The 21,360-nt window shown below is 38.1% G+C and overlaps 1 protein-coding gene across 2 annotated transcripts in view; it reads left to right on the top strand.

Moving 5' to 3' along the window:
- The first annotated feature begins 9,121 nt into the window (after positions 1 to 9,121).
- TCERG1L (transcription elongation regulator 1 like) overlaps positions 9,122 to 21,360 on the top strand; it is a 171,527-nt gene continuing 159,288 nt past the window's right edge. For both annotated transcript variants that reach the window (XM_075216030.1, XM_075216029.1), the window contains exon 1: positions 9,122 to 9,581. In XM_075216030.1, the coding sequence (XP_075072131.1) occupies positions 9,312 to 9,581 (270 nt within the window). In that variant the 5' untranslated portion in view covers positions 9,122 to 9,311. The remainder of the gene's footprint in view (positions 9,582 to 21,360) is intronic.

Here is a 21,360-nt window from a genome sequence, read left to right as displayed (position 1 = left end):
GCCCTGGATGACCTTTGACTGAGGTATGCAAAGAATGGTGGGAGGAGTTGGATGGATAGAGAACGTTCATCGCTAACTGCAGATTATGGCCATAAGTGTGACTAATTTTGTGCTGAAGGGGAAAATGAGCAAAGACCCGATCTTCAAATCCTTTTGCTAGGAAGAAAAGGCTGGCAATGCCCATAAAAATGCACCACCTTCATCTGTTTATCTCTTTACATAATAACAAAATTAATTCTTGTTCTTCTCTTTAGAGTAAAATTAGTCACATTTGTAGACCTAATCTGCTCTTAGCAATAGCTCACAGATGCCACTATCGTGGAATAATCCATGTGCTTTTCTGTAAAACTGGGTGCAATTGTGCAAACGTAGGCTTGTGACATCACATAAGAGCATTTGCTGTTTGTAAATAACCCTTACTTGTAGAAATAATAGAGATATTTGATGGAAAGCTCTTGGCTTGGGCGAAGTTCCATAGGCAATACTAGAACACAGGTTTCAGAAGTTCCTTGCTCATACAATATACAAAATAGTGTTTGATCAATCCTCGAATGTTAGCAAGCAATAATCATTCACTTTTAACATGGTAGCCCCTTGAATCACTCCATATTCAGACCATTACACAAGACAGAATACGACCCAATGACATGCTATGAAAACCTTTTCTGAAATACAGTGTCCAGTAGTCAGATCTCGTGATCGTGATGTATCCACCTGCGTCTATCCCTCAGGTATTACCACTTAAAACCAAGCTTTTAAGTGGTACTTATTTTAAGCAGTCACAGGTTGAAGTTTGCAGCTGTGATTCATGAAACAGCCCATACCTAATGTGGTTAGAGAGTGAAAAGTGACACTTCCTTCATTTACATATCATTAACTAGACTCCTGCCGGCAACCTAACTATACTGAACATTACAATTATGGTGAGATAAAAAGCCACTTATCCTGGCCTGCCGTTTATATTCATAATCAATTATTCCCCATGCTCCTTGGCGTGGTTTATGTCATTACTACTATCTGGCAGAAAGGTGTAGCACATAGTGTGATAATTTTTCTACATTTTTATGATTATTTTTCTTTTATCACTATATACAGTGTAATGGGTTATTTTGGCAGTGAGGGTTATTTAGTAGTAATGCAACTAAGTGGAAATGTGCATTAAAGCATAGCAACCAATCACACATTTTCTTTCGTTGACTAACTTGCCCTTGACAGATAAAAGCTATTTGGTAATTGGTTGCTGGATTTAAGTGCAAATTAGCCCCTAAATGCAGCAATGATAAATGCACTAACAAGCCTCCCATCGTGTTTGTGGACCATCAGTGACAACATCCTAACATTATGAAATTTATATTGAATGTGAAGCTCTGGACACTAAAATGCATATAAAAGTTCTAGGAGATTTGGTGCTCTCGTTGCATAACCTCTCTCCCTTTCAGGCTCCAGTTTCAGTGCTCTGCTTCAATAAGCTGATCCTTGGGTTAATTGGCTTAAGTGTAGCACGAAATTCTTTGTGCTGTTGATTGAGTAGGAAAATCTGAACTTGTTTCTTTTCAACATAGGTGACTAATTTTAGTGTTTCCACTGGCTAAATATGCATGAATGGTCACCATAGCCATCATGATGCGTAAGTAGTATACACACTGCTACTCCTGACTCATATACTAGTAAAGTACAGCTGAAAGCATCTGGAGAGCACACTGAATATATGTACAGAACTGCTCTTTTTCTTGTGTTTGTCTTTTGTTGGTGTTCTAGACACAAATATGTCCAGTTCCACATGAGGCTCAATACATCTATGTACTGTCATGTTACAGTTCTCTTCCAACGTATACATTACCTCTATGTACACACTTGTTCATTAGTATATACTAACACAAGCCAAACTATATGTATGAGGGTGAGTCAAAAATTATCCGCACTCTGGCTGTAGAATTCATTTTCATCAACTCATAGAAAAGACAAATAGATTATTTTTCGACATAATCTCCCTGCTTTTCAATACACTTTGTCCATCTGTCAATAAGCTTTCGTATTCCCTCATTAAAAAATGTTTTAGGCTGAGCTACGAGCCACGAATGCACCGCTGTCTTCACCTCTTCATCAGACATGAATCTTCGTCCTCTTAGGGCTTCTTTCAGGGGACCAAGTAGGTGATAGTCCAATTGGGCAAGGTCAGGACTATAGGGAGGATGCTTTAACACCTCAAAATGAAGTTTTTTGGAGAGTGTCGACAGTATGAACAGTGGTGTTGGATAGCATTCCTCTTTATTTTGTTTGAATTTTAAGCTTCAGTTCTTCAGCGAGCATCTCACTGTAATGAACACTGTTGATTGTTGAACCTTTTTCCTGATAATGTTCCAATACCGGCCCTCGAGAATCCCAGAAAATTGTAAGCATCAATTTTCCAGCTGATAGTTGACTATTGAACTTTTTCTTGGTTGGCGATTGAGGATATTTTCATTCTATACTCTGCTGTTTACTCTCAGGCTCGTAGTGATGAATCCATGTCTCGTTGCCAGTAATGATCCTTTTTAAGAAACTTTCATCTTCCTTAGAGTATCGGTCCAAATTTTGTTAGGACTGAATGCTTCTGATTGCGCTCTTCCGTGAATTGTTTCGGCTCCCATACTTTTTTAAAACCCAAGTCTGTTGTGGATTATTGCATAGGCAGAGCCATTGCTGATTTGCAAATGATTTGCAACATAATCCACTGTCACTTGTCTATTCATTAAACTCAGGTCACGCTCAATGTTCCCATTAGTCGTAGACTTGGACGGGCATCCGGCTCCTTCTTCATGGCTGACACTTGTGTGACCGTCTTTGAACTTCTCTATCCATTCATACACACTTCTTCACGACAAAACACTGTCTCCATCCATACTTTGTCTTCGATAAATATCGGCACCAAACACACCCACAAAAAACGAATCACTGCACACTGCTCTTCTTTCATGCAAATCACAAGTGAGGCAGCCATTTTTTCTTGCACTGCAGTCACAAATTAATTTATGTAACACTTTTAAACCTGCACAGCAGTGACTGGGGAGACAGTGACCTAGTACAGAAATCGTTGATAAGACCATATCCAACAGAAGTTTTAATATAACCGAGTTCGGATAATTTTTGACTCACCCTCGTATTACTAGTAAATTATTTTGCGAGCAGATGACATAACCGTAGTAAACCACCAATACATTACATTGTAAAGATAATATTAGTTTGTGTTTTGCTAAAGAAAATCACCACTCAATGGAAGTCATTTACAATGTCGTTAATATACACAAATAAACTAGTATAATAAATCACTTAAAACAAAGACACATATATATTAAAATAAAGAGAATTCTAATGTCTCCTTACTGTCAAACATTTAATATTACATAACTAAAGCTGGTTAATTGATCTTTAGTTAATGAGAATAAAAAAGTATAATTAATTGAGGGTGATGGTTGATAGTAGGCAAACCTTACAGGCGACACTGTGCTGACGGACCATCCTCATGCGGAATAGGGCCATCATCATCATCATTTATGTGTAAGGAGCCACAGATTCTGCAACACTGGACAGTCAGCATATTAGTCACATAAACACTATTTAAACATAATAAGAATGAAAGTACAAGATATCCAAGTACAATTACAAGCAGGGGAGGGCTGACAAATTTTAGCCCTGGGTTGGGGGGGGGAGCAAGACTTGACTCAGCAGCCTATTTTAAAGAAATAAAAATGCAGGTGGGCCAGTGACCAAGCCCAAGGTAGCCCACTATGCCCCCTGCCCTCCAGCCCAGCCTGCCCTTGATTGCAAGCTGCCCGTAGTCAGTACGTACAGGTTAAATATAAAGCCTAATACAATACAAATAAAGTTTACAAGACATGATGTGTGCATATGAAGTAGACAAGGAAGGTCAGGGCCATAACTAGGGCAATGTGATAGGGGCTACCGCCCAGGGCTTAGCACTTAAGGGGGGCGCAGTTTATGAATGTTTTAGGCTCATTTGGTTAAAATTGAGGTCTAAGGGGTGGCACACTTTTGTTTCTCGCCCTAGGCGCTAAAATTTTAAGTTTAAAGGTGCAGACAAGAGACATGGGGCAGAGATGGCCCTTTTCCTGAGAGATTACAGTCTAAAGAGCCATGATCCAATGTAGTAAAAAAATAAGTACAAACAAAATATACTGCACTGTGCAACTTTTGTTTGTGTCGGAAATGGCCTCAATATTACTTGTCTAATCTGCAGATATTTATGTAAGACTTGGATTGTAGCACTCAGTAGGAAAGTGTTTTGCAGTGGATTATAAACAGGCCACATCAGTGAAAGCAAAACACATCTGGGTGCAAAAAGGTCTTAATACAACTGTCTTTAATATCCTATAAGAATCCAAATTTTCCCATCCTCCCAATTTCATGTCAGCGATTTAAACAGGATTTATTTATATCTTGAAGATGAAAAGATATTCACTGCTTGAGATGTATAAATCATGTGTACAAGTCATAAACATGATACTTATAAAGGAAATAGAAAATAAGAAATGCAGCATTGAAAATATATTTTGCTCTTAAAATAAGGATATGAACCAGAAGATGATGTTGTAAAAAGAGATGTCTGCATTTAGCATGGAATACCATAAGGGTGAGAAGCGGTGGTTAGGTAATATAAAATAGTATAATGTACAACGCAAAGGAGTCGTTACTCAAAAACTGGATGAGCTGTGTACGACAGTTTTATTTCATTTACCCTAATTTGTTCAATATCGACACTTTTCTCTACTGTCTATTAAGAGATACATTATTGAGAGCTTGGGTAATGGTGCTCAGAGTTCACACTGAAAAGCCCTTCAACAAATGGGCTTGCTCAGCATATTGTTTGGTAAAAGACAAACATTTTTTTTTTTTAAGTTGTAGTCATTTTGGGGACATTGCATTTCTCTGAAATGGAAAAAAAAGAAAAATTAGCAAATTCGGTGTATAACGTAGTACACAACTATAACTGGGCAGCAACCCAAACATTTCTTTCATCAACTAACTAGATCAACTCTAATTGCTGATTGGTTACAGTAGGTTATTGCACAATTTTCCTTTTGCACATAATGTAATATGGTTTATATATTCATTTATATATGGGGGCCATATATAATGTAATATTCATTAGTCAAGTGCTCAGCGGGACTGTATACAGCTGAATGGAGTCTCTCAGAAAGAGTTGACAAACACATCAAAAACACATAAACAAAAATGTGTTTTTGATGGATCTTTGATATGTTGACACTAGGTTATCAGCAATGTATTGTATGAGGAAAGGGTTGCTTTGTCACCTGACTGTATAGAACCTTCATAACTGTGCACACAGGTCAAGAAGTCACAGACATGCTGATCACTTATCAATACCCCCCGCTATGTGTATGGCCATTGAGTTACTGGGGATCATGACCAATATACAATCGATCGTCAAAAATAGGAATAGAAAACAAAACAATATGTGCACCCTTTCCCAAAGTCTTTATTAAAAAAAAAATGAATTCCAATAAGTATTGATACTTCTTCAATGTGAACTTTGGTCCCTCAACTCTCTCACCCCTACCAGCTTGGAAGAAAAAAGAAGTTTACTTAGCAATAGTCCCCTCTACTAAAAGCCCAAAACTTAATATCCCTGATCACTATTATTGGATGGGACCTTGTGCTGCCTGTATGGGAGCTTGCGGCTTGGATCTATGTCAGAAGATCTCGATATGGAGGGTGAAGCATAACCACAACCAATGTAACCAAATATTTTTATATTTTAAAGGACATTTTCTACTGGTATATGCGAAAGTTTCATGCCCAACTGTGTCACTTACTAAGTTAACCTATTCACGTTCACATGAGATAATGGAAGCCATCCATTGTCTAGCTATGCAAACCTAGGTTATCCTAAGAACATTTATTAAAAACTAATGTATCATCTTATCTTCCAGTTGAAGGCCAAAGCGGCAAATGTTAGATGAACATAGTGACACCTTTGTTATATATGTGTATATATAATATATATATATATATATATATATATATATATATATATATATAATGTTAAAAAATGGTTTCCCTTATAGGGAATCTAATTAGTTACTCAAAACACACACAGGCAGAAACATTACATTAATATATTTCCTTTATTATGCACACGAGGATCCAATTGCTGATAAACAGACCTACACATATTTGGCATTCAAATAGTTGCTAAAAGTTACATAGTCAAAATGGGATTATATGTTGAGGGTTAAATTATTTTTTTAAAGGAAATGAATCACAGGAGAGTGTATTTAAAAATGATTCCTTTTTTCCCTTTTATAATGTCAAAGAGTAAAAAAAAGAGATTTACTAAATGATGTTACCTAAAGAGAACCCTATCCGAGAAAACATTCTAAAAAACACCTGATGCTGAGCTGTATAGTGTAAATCACGTCCACCTCCTGAGTGAGCACAGCAACTGAAATGTCTGGTGGAGAGAAGGTTAATATATTCTGTGAACTGGAATTTAAAGTCTTTGGAGAGGTTTGGACATTTGGATCTTTACTGATGAACCAGGACCAGTCTTGGCTGCTTGGTGTTATTATCGGATTCCTCGTACCAGGGTGTATTTAATCCCGCAGGGAAAATGCTGTATTTGTCACTGTATGGGGCTTGGATTGTGTCTCTCAGTGATGGGGTTTAGACCAAAATCCCTTGTATCTCTATGTATCAAGCAATATACTGTTTCTTTTGTTTTGTTTTTATAATCCTCTCCGACTCTTGGAAAGTACTTTTTTAACATGAACATATTGCTGGTCTTGTACCAGAGACAATTGAGAATCCAGGGGGTATACTTACTAAACTGCGGGTTTGAAAAAGTAGAGATGTTGCCTATAGCAACCAATCAGATTGTAACTGTCATTCTAACTGTCATTTTAGCACATTCTACAAAATGACAGCTAGAATCTGATTGGTTGCTATAGGCAACATCTCCACTCTTTGAAACTCGCAGTTTAGTAAACGTACCCCCTGGACTGCCACCTTCATACATCTGGATAGGAATTATATGAGGAGTTTGGGACTATTGTGGGACTAGTTGTAATATAATTATTGGATCAAGACTAAACTCTATCCAGCAATGCAGAAAGAGATACCTCAATAATTGAATTGTCTCTGCGGCCATGAGGTGTCTTGTGATAGATATCATTATTATCATTACTTTTGTTAAATTATGTGTGGCCATCTTCTTTAAGGCAATCAGACAAGTAGAAACCAAATCAATTGGCTCTTGACTGCTTCAAACTAGAAGCTGTCATTGACAAAATAGAGCAAGACGCCTGTGTAAATTAAAGGACTCGCTGCAGGAATAGACATTTCTACATAGTTACCAATATTGTAAAATAGATGCCAGGCACACTTAACCGCTGACAGGGCGCATCTAAGCACATCATAAGCAATACTGTCTCGTGGAAGCTTACAGCACTACAGTTCCCATCATGCCACATTTCAGCAATTCGATTATATCATGCCTTTATGTAAGGATTTCATACAAAGAAGAATTGCATTGTGCAGCTGGTCAGTATTAAAAATTAGTGGCATTTCCAAAGACAAATAAATTCTAGGGAGGAGTTTCTGGGATCCCTGAAGTTGATGGCGGCTTCTTGTTTGAACGTCGTTTGCTATATTTAATTTGCTGGAAATGTAAAATTGCAAGTTTATCTTATATAGCGGTAAGGATTTTGGTTCCTGTTGGTTAGTGTACTGCTGTCTGCTAGCCCGGCAATCTGTTTCTATTGAATTTATCCCCTGCTGAACAGCAAAACACTGGCATGAACCCAGTGAGGAATGATTGACATGATGAAAACAAAACTCTGACCGTACCCCCTACATCATAGCTATACCAGAGTCAATAAACAGGTTAAATCGACATCACTCCTGGACAATATGTGAGGTTAAAGTTTTGAACAAGTCAGTAGTGTCAATTTTTTTTTTAAAAAAATATATTTTGCCTTTTTTTTTTAATCAAACTACTTGTTAAAAAGAATACATTTTAAAGATCAATTTTAATAACTTTTTAAATGAACATTTTGCTTTAAATTTTGAAACTTTTTTCATCATTACCCTTGTAAATTGATTCATTAGATACAAAAATGCTAATATTTAGAGAAACCCAAAATTTGCGGAAAAAGTTTTGCTTTTCTCAAGTGGGTAGTGAAACTGATGCAATTGGATCCAAAAATTGCTACTTTAACCCATATGATGCAATTGGATCCGAAAATTGCTACTTTAACCCACATGTTCAAACATTCCAGGGGACAAATTAGGACAAAAATTATCCTTGCCATAAATCACTCAGCCCCTCCCACATTTCTTGATACCACGAACCAAATTGGCAAACTCAATCACTTTTACTTATCTAAAATTGGAATTCTTAATAACCTTAGGAAAGTATGCAAAAATATAAATTACTATGGTATCCAGATTTGCATACAGAATGTCTATGATGTCAAAGATTCAATCATACTGTGCACATCGGAAACATTAATCCATAGGCTCTGATTCTTCCCTGTATTTATGATTGTGCCTGGTTAAAATAGAACAGATGCCATAAGCCAGCATTAGCTGTCGTAAAAGTTCTTGACAAAGATGAGTGTAGGACTAATTGAATGATTAAGGTTGTTGATTTGATAAAAATAAAACTGAGAGACTTGTTAAAACCCCAGTTCAGAAATCCTATGTGTGCTTTTTGTGACTGTCCCAGGAGCCGAACAAGCTTCACTGGAATAATTCTGGGTGCAGAAAGCGTTTGTGTAGAAAAACACATACATAAGTAAATGTCCCAGTCTCATGATGAAAATACTGTAATGCAAATGATTAAAATGAGGCTATATATCACACATATCTACAGGCAGATAAGAAATGTTTTATATGTCACCTATTGTAATAAAATAAATACAACACATAATATATTATCTTCTTTTGCATTTGTTATATATACACATACACACATCAATTTACAGTAGAGAGTCACATCAGTAGGTGTGATGTGCTTGCAGGGTAGCAGGGAGGGGGGCGAGGATTGCTAAGTGAGATGGGGAGGGAGGAGACTGACTGGCTACTGAGCAGCAAAGTCTTATTCTACACTTCTCCTCTGCACAGCAGAACGGCATGCAGGATCCCTGCTCCTACTCCCATTTGGATGTTAGAAGCACAGTCACTACTGGAGATTTCTGTTGCAACATAAAGGGTAGCCTGGTGGTCTCTCCAGTCCAGCCCCATTCTGTGGCAGGCAAAGTCTTTGTGCAGTTGGATATATAAGATGTAGGATGCTCCCCATATCAAGAATCAAGCGGCAACCTTTTCTCTGGCCGGTGAATGCTGAACCAGCTCCCTGGATATGTATGATCCCAGACACACCTGGTGTCTTTCGCATAGGTGCAGTGCCCCCTCCGTTTATCGTGTCCTGCCCTCACCCATCTCCTTTGCTACAGGGGGTACCTGCCTGGCAAGTCCCTTGTGACCCCTTCCTACATTTGATGTCTGTGCCCACTGCACCAGATCCTGCTGTGCACCAGTTTCCTTTGGCAAACGGGCAGGTAAATTCCCTTAGTCTAAATGTGCATGCTTTGTAGAACAAAAAAAACAAATAAAAAAAGGTAATGTTACCCTATTTTATTACATAGTAAATGTAACAATCTGATATTTTATCATAACCGTATGCAACTGGAATTCTTCCACTAATGTAAACTTTTTTTCTTCATTTGCAACAGAAATGATTACATGGCAAGGTGTTTTATTCTTAATAACTTGTATTAATCTCAGATAACAACCTTAATGCTTTTCTAAGTTAAGTCACAGCAGCATCTGTGTCTTCTAGTCCTTAAACAATTCCCAATTTATTCTAAAGCTGTTATATAAATGCACATATTAGATATAAGTATCATTTAGATGGACTGATTGTAACATTGGTGTTATGCATATTGTGTTGAGGGTCAATATATATAATAAACTTAATTCAGCAGAAAGCACTTAATCCTGACAATATAAACTGGGTTAGCATGTTGCAGAGTCCTGCACTATTACTGGATTCTGCTTGGAAGTATTCAGCTCTGCTGGTTGTTTTCACAGAGAGAAAATTGTCTGCTCTGTGCAATAAGTAGCAACAATATTAAACTATTAATCAAAGCAAATACTCTGTTTATCAACTCAGTCATTTGCATTCAATAAATTCTATAAGATAGAAGTTTTTTCCCTGTTCAGATCTTTTTTTCGATGCCTAAAATATAATGGTGATGGAACATATATTTTAAAAATAACTAAAAAGCCACTATAGTCCCTGTATTCCCAGTTAGGCTTCCCTTTCTTTTTCATGCTTTGAAGTGTTAACTGTGGTTCGTCTTAATGCTTTCGTGCATGGTGTCATACCAGAAAACTACCACTAGAGGATCCCATGTTCAAATAATCCTTTCATGCACTGGATGCAAGCCAGCTTTTTTCCACTCATTTATGGGTTGTTGTTTTTTAAATTCTGTCGTTTAATAGAATTCTGATTGCTGTGAAAATCTTTCTGTGATATCAGGTTTAGATCCACTGTTTAAACTAAGCAGTTAATCCTATTGGTTTGGAAAGCCTAATATTTCTACTGATTGACAGGCACAATTCTCAGAATCAATCCATGTAATATTTGCATTATATGAAACTCAGGACTTTTACATGTTATAAAGTACTTTTATGTATATATAATATAGTATTAGTTCTCTATGAACAGTGCTTAGCATGTTGAATGCTAATTACAGGGGGGGGGGAAAGAATTGCAAGCAGTACTATGTGTTTAAAATGGTTAAGAAGGTTTGAGTATGAATTACAGATCTAATCACTTAACTTATTTAAGCCAAGCACTTAATTCACTCTTATTAGAAATATCAGTTTTTTATTTCTAGCTATTAATTTACCAATAAAAAGATTTATGTGGTAACCATGTTTGTTTAAAGCTCCAATGTAGTCACTGAAATAAATACATGCTTTAGCATTCAGCAATTGGTGGTCAATACATTGATGAAATATATTGGGGGATATCTACGCATGTACCCACTATTAGTGATACCCAGGATAGCCCAGATAAAGAACCATTTTCTAGGCTACATTGAAACTAGAGAATGTTGTTACAAGATATAATAAATACCTATTGGACTGATTTTGGCCATATCTGTAAGCCATATGGCTCAAAACAAAATAATTCCCTGTTGCCATTATTTTGGCGCCATCTCTATGTGTTTGAATATATAGATTATGGAATATTCAGTTTCCTCTATTTTATTCCATGCCTTAGTTTAACAGAACAAAATCAGTGGTGATTTCAGGAGGCACATGCAGGGTTAGCAATTGGACATCAGCTTTTCACAAGTGTCTAAAACACCACTCAAAATCAGATCGTAGAGGTCGTTATTTGTTTAGCAACTTCCTTCCTTTTATGTCAGAATTTCACCCCTGAGCAAAGTAACCTAACAGTGATGTACAAGTACTGTAAATTTATAACTATAATTACTGGATAAAGTTGACTGTTTAGATCCACTGGGGCAATTGTTGGGATTTCGATGTGGCATCAATTTGGTTATAAAAGGTTTTCTCAATTTTTCTTTTATGCTAGAATGGAATTAGTAGGTAAACATCATCATTATCATTATCATCACCATTATCATTACCACTATTATCCCCATCATCATCATCACCACGATCATTAGCATCATCATCATTATCATCATCACCATCATTAGCATCATTATCATCATCATCACCACCATCATTAGCATCATCATCATCATTAGCATCATCATTTTCATCATCATCATCATCATCATCATCATCATCATCATCATCATCATCATCATCATCATTAATATCATCATCATCATCATCATTATCATCAATATCATCATCATCATCGTTATCATCATTATCTTCACCACCATCATCATCATCACCATCATCATCATTATCATCACCATCACCATCATTATCATCACCATCACCATCATCATCACCATCATCATCATCTTCACCACCATCATCATCATTATCTTCACCACCATCATCACTATCATCATCACCATTATCATCACCATCATCATTATCATCTCAATCACCATAATTGTTTATTTGTAAGGCACATCATTTTGCCACAAAAAATGAGGGGTCCCTGTTGGTGAGAGCTTACTGTCTATCGGAATAAGATTAACCCAAACTCTCATACACATGTTACTTGCCATTCATAGAACTTGGCATTAGTACAAATGACCTAAAAAAAGATGCACTGATATATCTTATATTGTTCGGCCACTGGCAAAATCTCCAGTTAGTTTGTTATATTTATCCTGCATTTTGTGTGTGTTTATGGCACTTATGTACGTGGGGGGGATTGGCAAATTTTAGCCTGGGGTGCAAGACTTGACTCAGCAGCCTATTAGGAATATTTTAAAGGGGAAAAAATGCAGATGGCCCAGTGACCCAGCCCAAGGTAGCCCACTATGGGACCGTGGGACCGCCCTGGGGGAGCAGATGCCTTCCTGCCCTCCAGCCCAGGCTGTCGCTGCTTATGTACCAATTTATCTTTGTGGAAATAATAAATAATAATAAAATAATAATACAGCTAATGGAAATAGCTTCTCATAACTGTGTACAGCACTGGGCACCCAAAGCGAAGTGAAGGGTTGCCCTTAAGAACTGATGCAAAGCCAGCTCATATGGGTTCCTCTAAAATACCTTTGTATGTTGAATGTAGAGTTTATCTTGTGGAAATGGAAGAGATGCTGTCTATGGGGACAGAGGTAGTGATGCAGTTTATGCAGATTTGTTACTCCGTGGAATTGATTGGGATATCTTTAGAATCTGTCTATTGTTGTTAGTGATGAGAATAACTAACATTCTGAAAAAAATTAGTAAAGTTAAATATTTATATTCTTAAAATACTTCAGAAATGTCCGGTGTGTGTGTGTGTGTGTGTGAGGATTGTGTAGCATTTATGTCAAATGGGGTGTGACCACATGTAACACAATCAATTACCCTTTTGCACTCTCTCATGGGAAACAAAATATTCAAGAACATTCAGAAAATTCACACTTTAAAGTTCATGTATCTGCAGTTAGGCCGGGGGGTTCCATACCCAGTGCCATTTATGTTTTGTTGACCAATTGTGTCAAAGCAAACCTGTATTTGTCCAGTCTGGATGATTATAAATGTTATTCTTTTTAGATGGGATGAACTTTACATGCGTTCCTCTTTATAAGGGTAAACAGATGTTTAAAGCACAGAAAATGTCGAAGGAATAACTGTACATACAGGAGTTTGGGGGAAGCTACAGACAAAGTGATTGTATAAGGACCTAGTAAAAAACATACAGTAATTGAAAAGTACTCTTGTCCTTGTAGCATTTATTTTGAGTGATGCAAGATGGGATGTGTCCACATATAAAACTAGTATAATTAGGGTTGGGTACGCTTTACCGGTGTCCACTACTCCAACATGGAGAAGACCTACAAAGAAAATCCGAAATTATGAAAAAACGATTGGAAAAGAAACAGACTTACCTTCAACCTGAAGCTGGAGATCTCCGATGAGAGCACGATGCTGACAGAAAGTGATTCCGATTGGAGAAGTGTTCATCACTGCAGGCTGATGTCAACGCAACGTCTGTCAATAGAAATTTAAAGCGAGTGTTTAAACACTTAACCAGGGGTCCCCTCATTGATGCTTTAAATTTCTATTGACAGACGTCGCGATGACGTCAGCCTGCAGTGATGAACACTTCTCCAATGCTTCTCCAATGCTCCGATGCTCAGGCTTGGTTCCCTGAGTACCGAACACGCCCAAACTTGGCAGATCCGAGCCGGCTCGGTACTTTCGCATGCCCTCTGAGTTGAAAACAAGGCAAAACGTCATTGTTACGTCGTCCGATCTCAGAGTTTTGGATCCTACAAGTACCGCCCACAACGGCGATCCAGCGCCATTTCACAGAGGGACACAGAAGGGGTAGCACAGTTCTTGGCAGTCTGTAGAGCAGTTGGGCAGCATCATAGGTAGAATAGAAAGAGGAGGGGGTAACAGTGTTCTGCAAAGTGAAATTCAGGAGAGCTCCATTGCTCCATTGCTAATTGTCTTTGTTGAAATAGAAAGAATTAATAGGTCTTGCAGGCTTGGTCTTCTAATTCTGCAGTCCCATAATGTACAGTGTTATATAGGGAACGCATAAAGAGGAGAGCTCCATTACTCCATTGCTAACTGTCATTGTTGAAATATAAATACTAGGGCTGGCAGGCTTATTGTAAATTTGCAGTCAAACTGTAGGGTGTTATATAGGTTACACACAAAGAGGAGGGCTCCATTGCTAACTGTCATTGTTGAAATACAAATACTAGGGCTGGCAGACTTATTGTAAATCTGCAGTCAAACTGTATGGTGTTATATAGGTTACACACAAAGAGTAGGGCTCCATTGCTCCATTGCTAATTGCCATTGCTGAAATATAAATACTAGGGCTGGCAGGCTTGGTCTTCTGAATTTGCAGTTAAAGTGTACGGTGTTATCAAAATGGATTGACAGCAGTGCACAGATTAGCAGTAACACCAATCAGCTGCTGGCACCAGTCATGATGATAGTAATCCCTCTACGTTATCCTGAAAAGCCTATGTTAAAGTGAAAGTGTTTGTAAGTCAGGGAAACCAAAATGTAAAAAAACACCTTTCACCTTGGTCAAGAAAAAAAGACCTATAATCCAGGAAATGGTATCTGCAGAAAAAAAATTGCTAACATATATATATATATATATATATATATATATATATATATATATTATTCTTTATGTATTATGTACTCCGGAGTCTGATGTGTTTATAATGTTTATTTAATTAAACAATCTTTTTTGTATGAGAATGCGACTTAGCACAATTATTTATCTGTTATAATAATATTTCTAGCGCAGACACATTTTCTTTTTTTTTGTCTATATGTAATCCTGACCATTCTGATAATGTACCAATAAAGAAGGCCCCTTTCAGCATTTCTGCAGATGTGTGCCTAAACAGCCCAAGTCTAGTCGGTGATACACAAATTGAAGATACCACTTTGGAATTGCAACAGGATGAGGGAGATATTTGTGTAGCCGAGAAGGGAGCTAATGAGGATGTTGATGAGGATGATGTTGTTTGTGTAAGTCCTGAACCGTTGGAAGCAGTTCTTGCACATGATAATAAGAAGGCCATTGTCATGCCTGGACATAAGACCAAAAAATCCACCTCTCATGTGTGCAATTATTTTTATCCAAATCCTGACAACAGCCATTTGTAGCATTTGTAAAGCCACAGTCAGTAGAGGTAGGGACCTTAACCATCTAGGAACCTCATCAATGTTACACCATTTGAAGCGAGTTCATGGCAAGCGGTTGGGAAAATCAGAAACTTATGCTAAAAAAAAAACAACAAGCAGTCCATCATCAGCTAGGTCCCTTCTCTCACCTACATCACAACGCCTGCAATCTACACCCACAACACCGTTCTCATCAATATCCTCAGTAGCGAACAGAGTTAGTCCTGCATCATCAGCCTTTTGGCTGATCAGTCCCTGCTCAGAAGAATTCTTGAGCGTTAGTCCCACTGCTGCTTCTGCTGCTGCTGGGGGTGGATCTTCATACCAGAAACAGACCAAGAAGAAGACTTTCTAGTAGTTTACAACAATTGACTTTTAAACAATCCTTTGCAAGAGGAAGCAAGTATGAAAGCTGTCACCCAGTTACAAAGCAGATTACAGACGCCATGGCAACTATGCTAGTATAAGATCTGCGTCCAATATCCACTATTAATGCAGCTGGTTTTAGACAGTTACTTGATGTCTTGTGTCCGTGTTACCAAATTCCATCACAACACGATTTCAGTTGAAAAGCTATTCCTCGGGTCTACCAGAAGGCTCAAGGAAATGTAATTATTGGGCTACAAAATGCCATTCTACCCACTGTACACTTAACCACAGATATGTGGACAAGCGGAACTGGGCAAACTATAGATTATATGACTGTGACAGCCCACTGGTTTGGTGATTCGCCTTCACCAGCAGGGACAGCAGCTGCATGTACCCAAGAATGTCATATTGTTCAGAGGCAGGCTACTCTGTGTATCACTGGCTTTACTAAGAGGCATACAGCTGACAATCTGTTACAAAAACTAAGGGATGTCATTGCAACATGGCTTATCCACTTGGACTCAACTCAGGATATGTCATTTTTGATAGCGCCACCAATATTGTGAGAGCATTACAGCTGTGTGAATTCTCTCACATTCCCTGTTTTGCTCACACAATAAACTTGGTGGTTCAGAGCTTTTTTAAAAATTATAGGGACGTGCAGGAGATGTTTTCTGTGGCCCGTAAAATATCTGGACATTTCCAACATTCGGCAACAGCGTGTAGGATATTGAAGCAGCTACAAGAGCAATTTAATTTGCCCTGCCACCAACTGAAGCAAGAGGTGGTGACAAGGTGGAATTCCACCTTGTATATGCTTCTGCGGGTGGAGAAACAGCAAAAAACCATCCATGTTTACTCCACAAACCATGACATTGGGAAAATGCAGTGGAGAATACTTTCTGTATTGTGCAAGGTGCTGGAACCATTCAAAGTAGACACCTGTGAAGTTAGTTCAGACACTGCTAGCTTGACTCAAGTGATTCCCTTAATTAGACTTTTGGAAAAGCAGCTTGAGAAACTGAAGGAGGAGATTAAACAAAGAAATTATGCTAAGTATGTTGGACTTGTAGATCAAGTACTTTATTTGCTTCTCCAGGATCCAAGAGTTATCAAAATCTTGAAATCAGATCACTACATTTTGGCGACTGTGCTTGATCCTCGGTTTAAGAGCTATGTCTTCTCTTTGTTTCCAACTGACCCAGATCTGAAGAGATGCAAGGAGCTCCTGGTGAGCAAGATGACAGCTCAAGTGTTACGTGACAAGACGGCTACTCCTCCTTCAGTTTCTCACTCAACTGCTGCTAGGAAAAAACGTAGCCTTCCCAAAAGACCCAAGGATGATGCAGATGACTCAGCACAACATTTTGACATCTGGTCTGGTCTAAAAAAATTGACCAAAAAACGTAATACCTCTGCCGTAACTCAACCTGATTCTACTATCAACATCCAAAGGATGGTGGAAGATTATTTTTACAACAGCATAGAAATAGACACATCAGACAGTTCCTTTACATATTGAGAGGAAAAAAAGGGAATTTGGAGACCCATGTACCAACTCACTTTGCACTGCCTAAGCTGCCCACTCTCCACTGTGTTCTCAGAAATAGTTTTCAGCACAGCCAGGAACCTTGTCAGCGATCGGCGTAGGAGGCTACTTCCTCAATATGTGGAAAAGATGATGTTCATAAAAATTAACTTCAAGTTCTACGAGGAAGGCTTTTCCCACCAATTATATCAAAATACTGAGACTTCTGTAATGGTGGATTCCAGTGGTGATGAATTAATAATATGTGAGGATGATGTACACACTGAGGAGGCTGAGGATGATGACAACAACATCTTGCCACAGTAGAGTTCATTAACAGCACTGTTACCTTATATGCCTTAAGCCAATTGTTACCTTGTTTTGTGGGGGCCCAAAAAAACCAAGCACATCAGCCACAAGGAGTAGCACTTTTGTAGCTGAAGGGCTTTGTTTGTTAAAGTGTGCATGTCCTTTTTAAGATCCAACATAAGGGTGGGTGGTGAGCCCCAAGGACAATTCCATCTTGCACTACTTTTCCTTTTAGCTACCGCTGTGTGCCAATGTTACGTACATGTGCTATATACTGTTGTGTGCTTAGAAAAAATCTTTGACACCCATTGATGATGCAGACGACTCAGCACAACATTTTGACATCTTGTCTTTTCTAATGTAAATTAATTGACCAGAATTAGTGACACCTCTGCTGTAATTCCACCTGATCCTACTATCAACTATCAACATCGAAAGAATGCTGGACTATTATTTTACATTTTTTTGAACGGTATAAAGACAACAATTTTATTGACAAAGAACAGCATTGCTTGCAGAAGTAATGAAAGCATGGATGTCTAAATAGACGTGTATATGTATTACCTTCCACTTTGCTGCTGTTTCATCAAGTGTTTGTAATCTGCACTTTACATCAAAGGTACCTAACTATATTATAATTTTGTGGGAATTGGGGCTGATTCGAAGCTCAGTGATGAACTTGTTTTTTGTTGGGAATTACAATGGCTCTTTTTAGTGCATTGTCTGGCACCCTGGATTGGTCTGGGTCTGATAAAAGCATGCATCCCGGGGGTGGGTGGGGGTTCAGCGCTCATTGCCATGTATCAGCTGTAGAATTACCACAGTTATCCAAGAAATGGGTGGAGCGATAAAATGAACCATAACTGGTTTCATGATCCAAGGACAATTCCATCTTGCACCACTTTTCTTTTCTGCCACTGCTGTGTGCCAATGTTTCCTAGATGTTCTAGGAACTGCCGTGTGTTTCAGTCATTGCTCTGCCTCTTAGCATCCAGCCAGGTCATTGCAATATTTATCTGAAAGTGTATGAAAATAATATTGAGGTGGTCAAAATGGACTGCAAATGACTGGAAAATAGTGTTATTGAGGTTAATTATAATGTAGGAACAAAAAAAAGAGCAAAATTATGTGATTTTAGCATATTTTAGCAATTTTTCTAAAAAGACAGATCCTAAACCAAAACCAAAACACACCAGGGCAGTTTTGCCAAAACCAAAACACGAAGTTAATCCAGATCCAAAACCAAAACCAGAAAATGGAGGTCAGTGAACATCTCTAATTATTAGTGTACACCAAGCACAGACATCTCTGTCTGTCATCTCATTGTTATACTCCAGCACTGCAAATAAAACTATGAATCAAATTTAAAATTGTTGTTATGCAAAATGAAATGTAGTAACAAAAATATAGTGATAGTTAGGGTTATCGGTGATCTAATTGTAGACCGCCTCTAATCCATTCGTATGAGGAATATTTTTGTAAAGGCTATGACCTCAATCTAATTCACAAACTGCAGAAATCCTTTAAATACAGTGTACTGTTTTGGATACAAGTTTATGTCAATGAATACAAATATTGGGCCACAGGGTTGGGTAATGATTAAATAAGATAAAGTATGTTGTCTCTGTAAAGTGTAAATATTCTGGCCAATTCATTGGTTATGGTGGTCGATCTATAAACTCAAGTCCAGTTTTTTTGTGGTAGGTTTCTGTAGGACCAATAGTTAAAGGTTCTCCTTCTTTATGTGCCAAACAAATAGCAAAATCCTTGCTTTATTATGAAGACTTACGAGCAAACCACTCCTATGCTGCAAGAAATGCATTAAAGCTGGGTGCATCAATATAATGTTTTAAGCACAATTGACTACCTATAGAGAATGCAGCTTCATGATCATGTTTCAAACTCTTGTTACCCAAACTGGCTCCATACTCTCAATTTAACCTATACAAATTCACTTGCATTTCAAATGGAAAAATATGGGTGACTTTCTCTTCCAAACACAACTTGTTTGACAAAATATTACATGGTATGTTAAACCCTTGGTTGGCAATTACTTGATTGTGTATTCAAGGTTATAAATTTGTCACTCTGAGGGTATTTCATTTTCTTTACATATTGCAATTTGTTTAAAAATTACACTGATTACCTTCCTGATCTGTAATAAGGTCTGGTTCACTGATGGAGGTAACGCTGAAAGCTGAGGATGGGGCCTTGTTTGGCCCCTAAGTCTTGGTTTGCGATGTGATTGTGATGAGAAAGCTTTAAGACATCTATTGACCAAATGATTACCTCTCAAATATTTGCTCTTTTTTGTGTGGCTTGAATTTCACTCCAATATTTGACCAGCTCTTGTTCTAAGCGACCTAACCCGTGTTCACACAAATGCTAGGAATCAACATGTATCAGCTATATACCCTTCCCACTTCTATGACTAAAATGAAAAGGTACAGTACACACTTATTGAGATTATTAGCAATACAGCACCAGTGAATACAAATATTACTTTCTCCTACTGATTGTCAGAATGTTTTGTGTATCCAGAAACTACAAAGATTTTTATTTCCATGGTAATACTCAGAAAGTACTTCTTCTATTGTAAATGGAGCTCTGCTTCTGTCTCTATGCAGAAGCTCATTGTACAGTTCTTTCAGGTTGCAGGGTTAGCTGATGAATTCCTGGCTAACCGTCCAAGGTGGAGAAGGCCCGTGTGGCTGGAGCAATCCAGCACATGGAGGATTCAAATCAGTCATGTGTCTCCCACTGTTACACTGGTCCAACCTCCGCTACGATCCCGAACATCACTACCTACTTCACCAAGAAAGGGGTGTTATGATCCGCTATGTCTGCAGTCCATCATCTCCTCTGTGGATGCTGCTTTGACTGTACCAGATCCTGCCTGCAAAGGGTTAAGCCCTCCTCATTTGGTCTGGATCCTGAACACCTGTACCTGTCCTTTAAAAGTCTACCTTTTCCAGCAGACTGGTGCAAGTTCATCTTTTGTTGCTGTAGCTGGTATCACACTCAGTACTCCTGTTCCTGATTGATCTCCTCATATCTGACTCCTGTGTGGCTTATGATTTTGCACCTTCTACTGTGACCCTGAATTTGGCTTAATTGACTTTGATTCTGCTTGCTTCCTGGTACCGTTGTGGATCTTCCAGCTTCTGACCTTGGCTTGCTGAACTTACTCCTGTGTACTCCTTCCGTGGAGTCTCCAACTATCACCTGTGATAATCCATCCTCTGCTGCAAACAACATTTAAGTAAGCCTACAGTCCATGTCATTTATAGACTGTACCTCTGAACATTTTGATAAATAATCAGTTCCTGTTACCTCTGAAGGATTTTCCGGCATTCAACTTTCAATTGTGATTATCCAGTTTGTACTGCACACAATGAGTCATTAAGGAAAGTAAGGGAGTAAATGTTCTCCTGGACAAACCATGTTACAATGTCCAAATTAGTTTATTATTTTGCAAATAAGTTAAATACTGGCTGTTTTTTCATCTAGCCCACAAATACTTGATAGCTTTATTTTTACACTGAAATTTAAAATTGATCTAGGACATGTCCTATCCCAACTATAAATCTCTCCCCACATTTTAAATTTACCTCCCCCTACAATGCAACATGGTTTTGTCCAAGTGCAAAGTTATTCCTTTTTTATGCTTTGCTCTCCTTAATGACTCGGGCCCAATATGTATATATTCCTACAGTTCTTTTCAGACTGTGCCTCTGAAAATTTTTGCTATATATTTTGTCTTCCAAAATATTATTGATTTTCGTTGAACTCAGCATCCATAATCTGTGGAG

Source organism: Mixophyes fleayi, chromosome 6 (genome assembly GCF_038048845.1).
Source record: "Mixophyes fleayi isolate aMixFle1 chromosome 6, aMixFle1.hap1, whole genome shotgun sequence".
Lineage (NCBI taxonomy): Eukaryota > Metazoa > Chordata > Amphibia > Anura > Limnodynastidae > Mixophyes > Mixophyes fleayi.
Note: the sequence above shows the minus strand (reverse complement) of the source record. Positions and strands in the feature narration are given on the sequence as shown.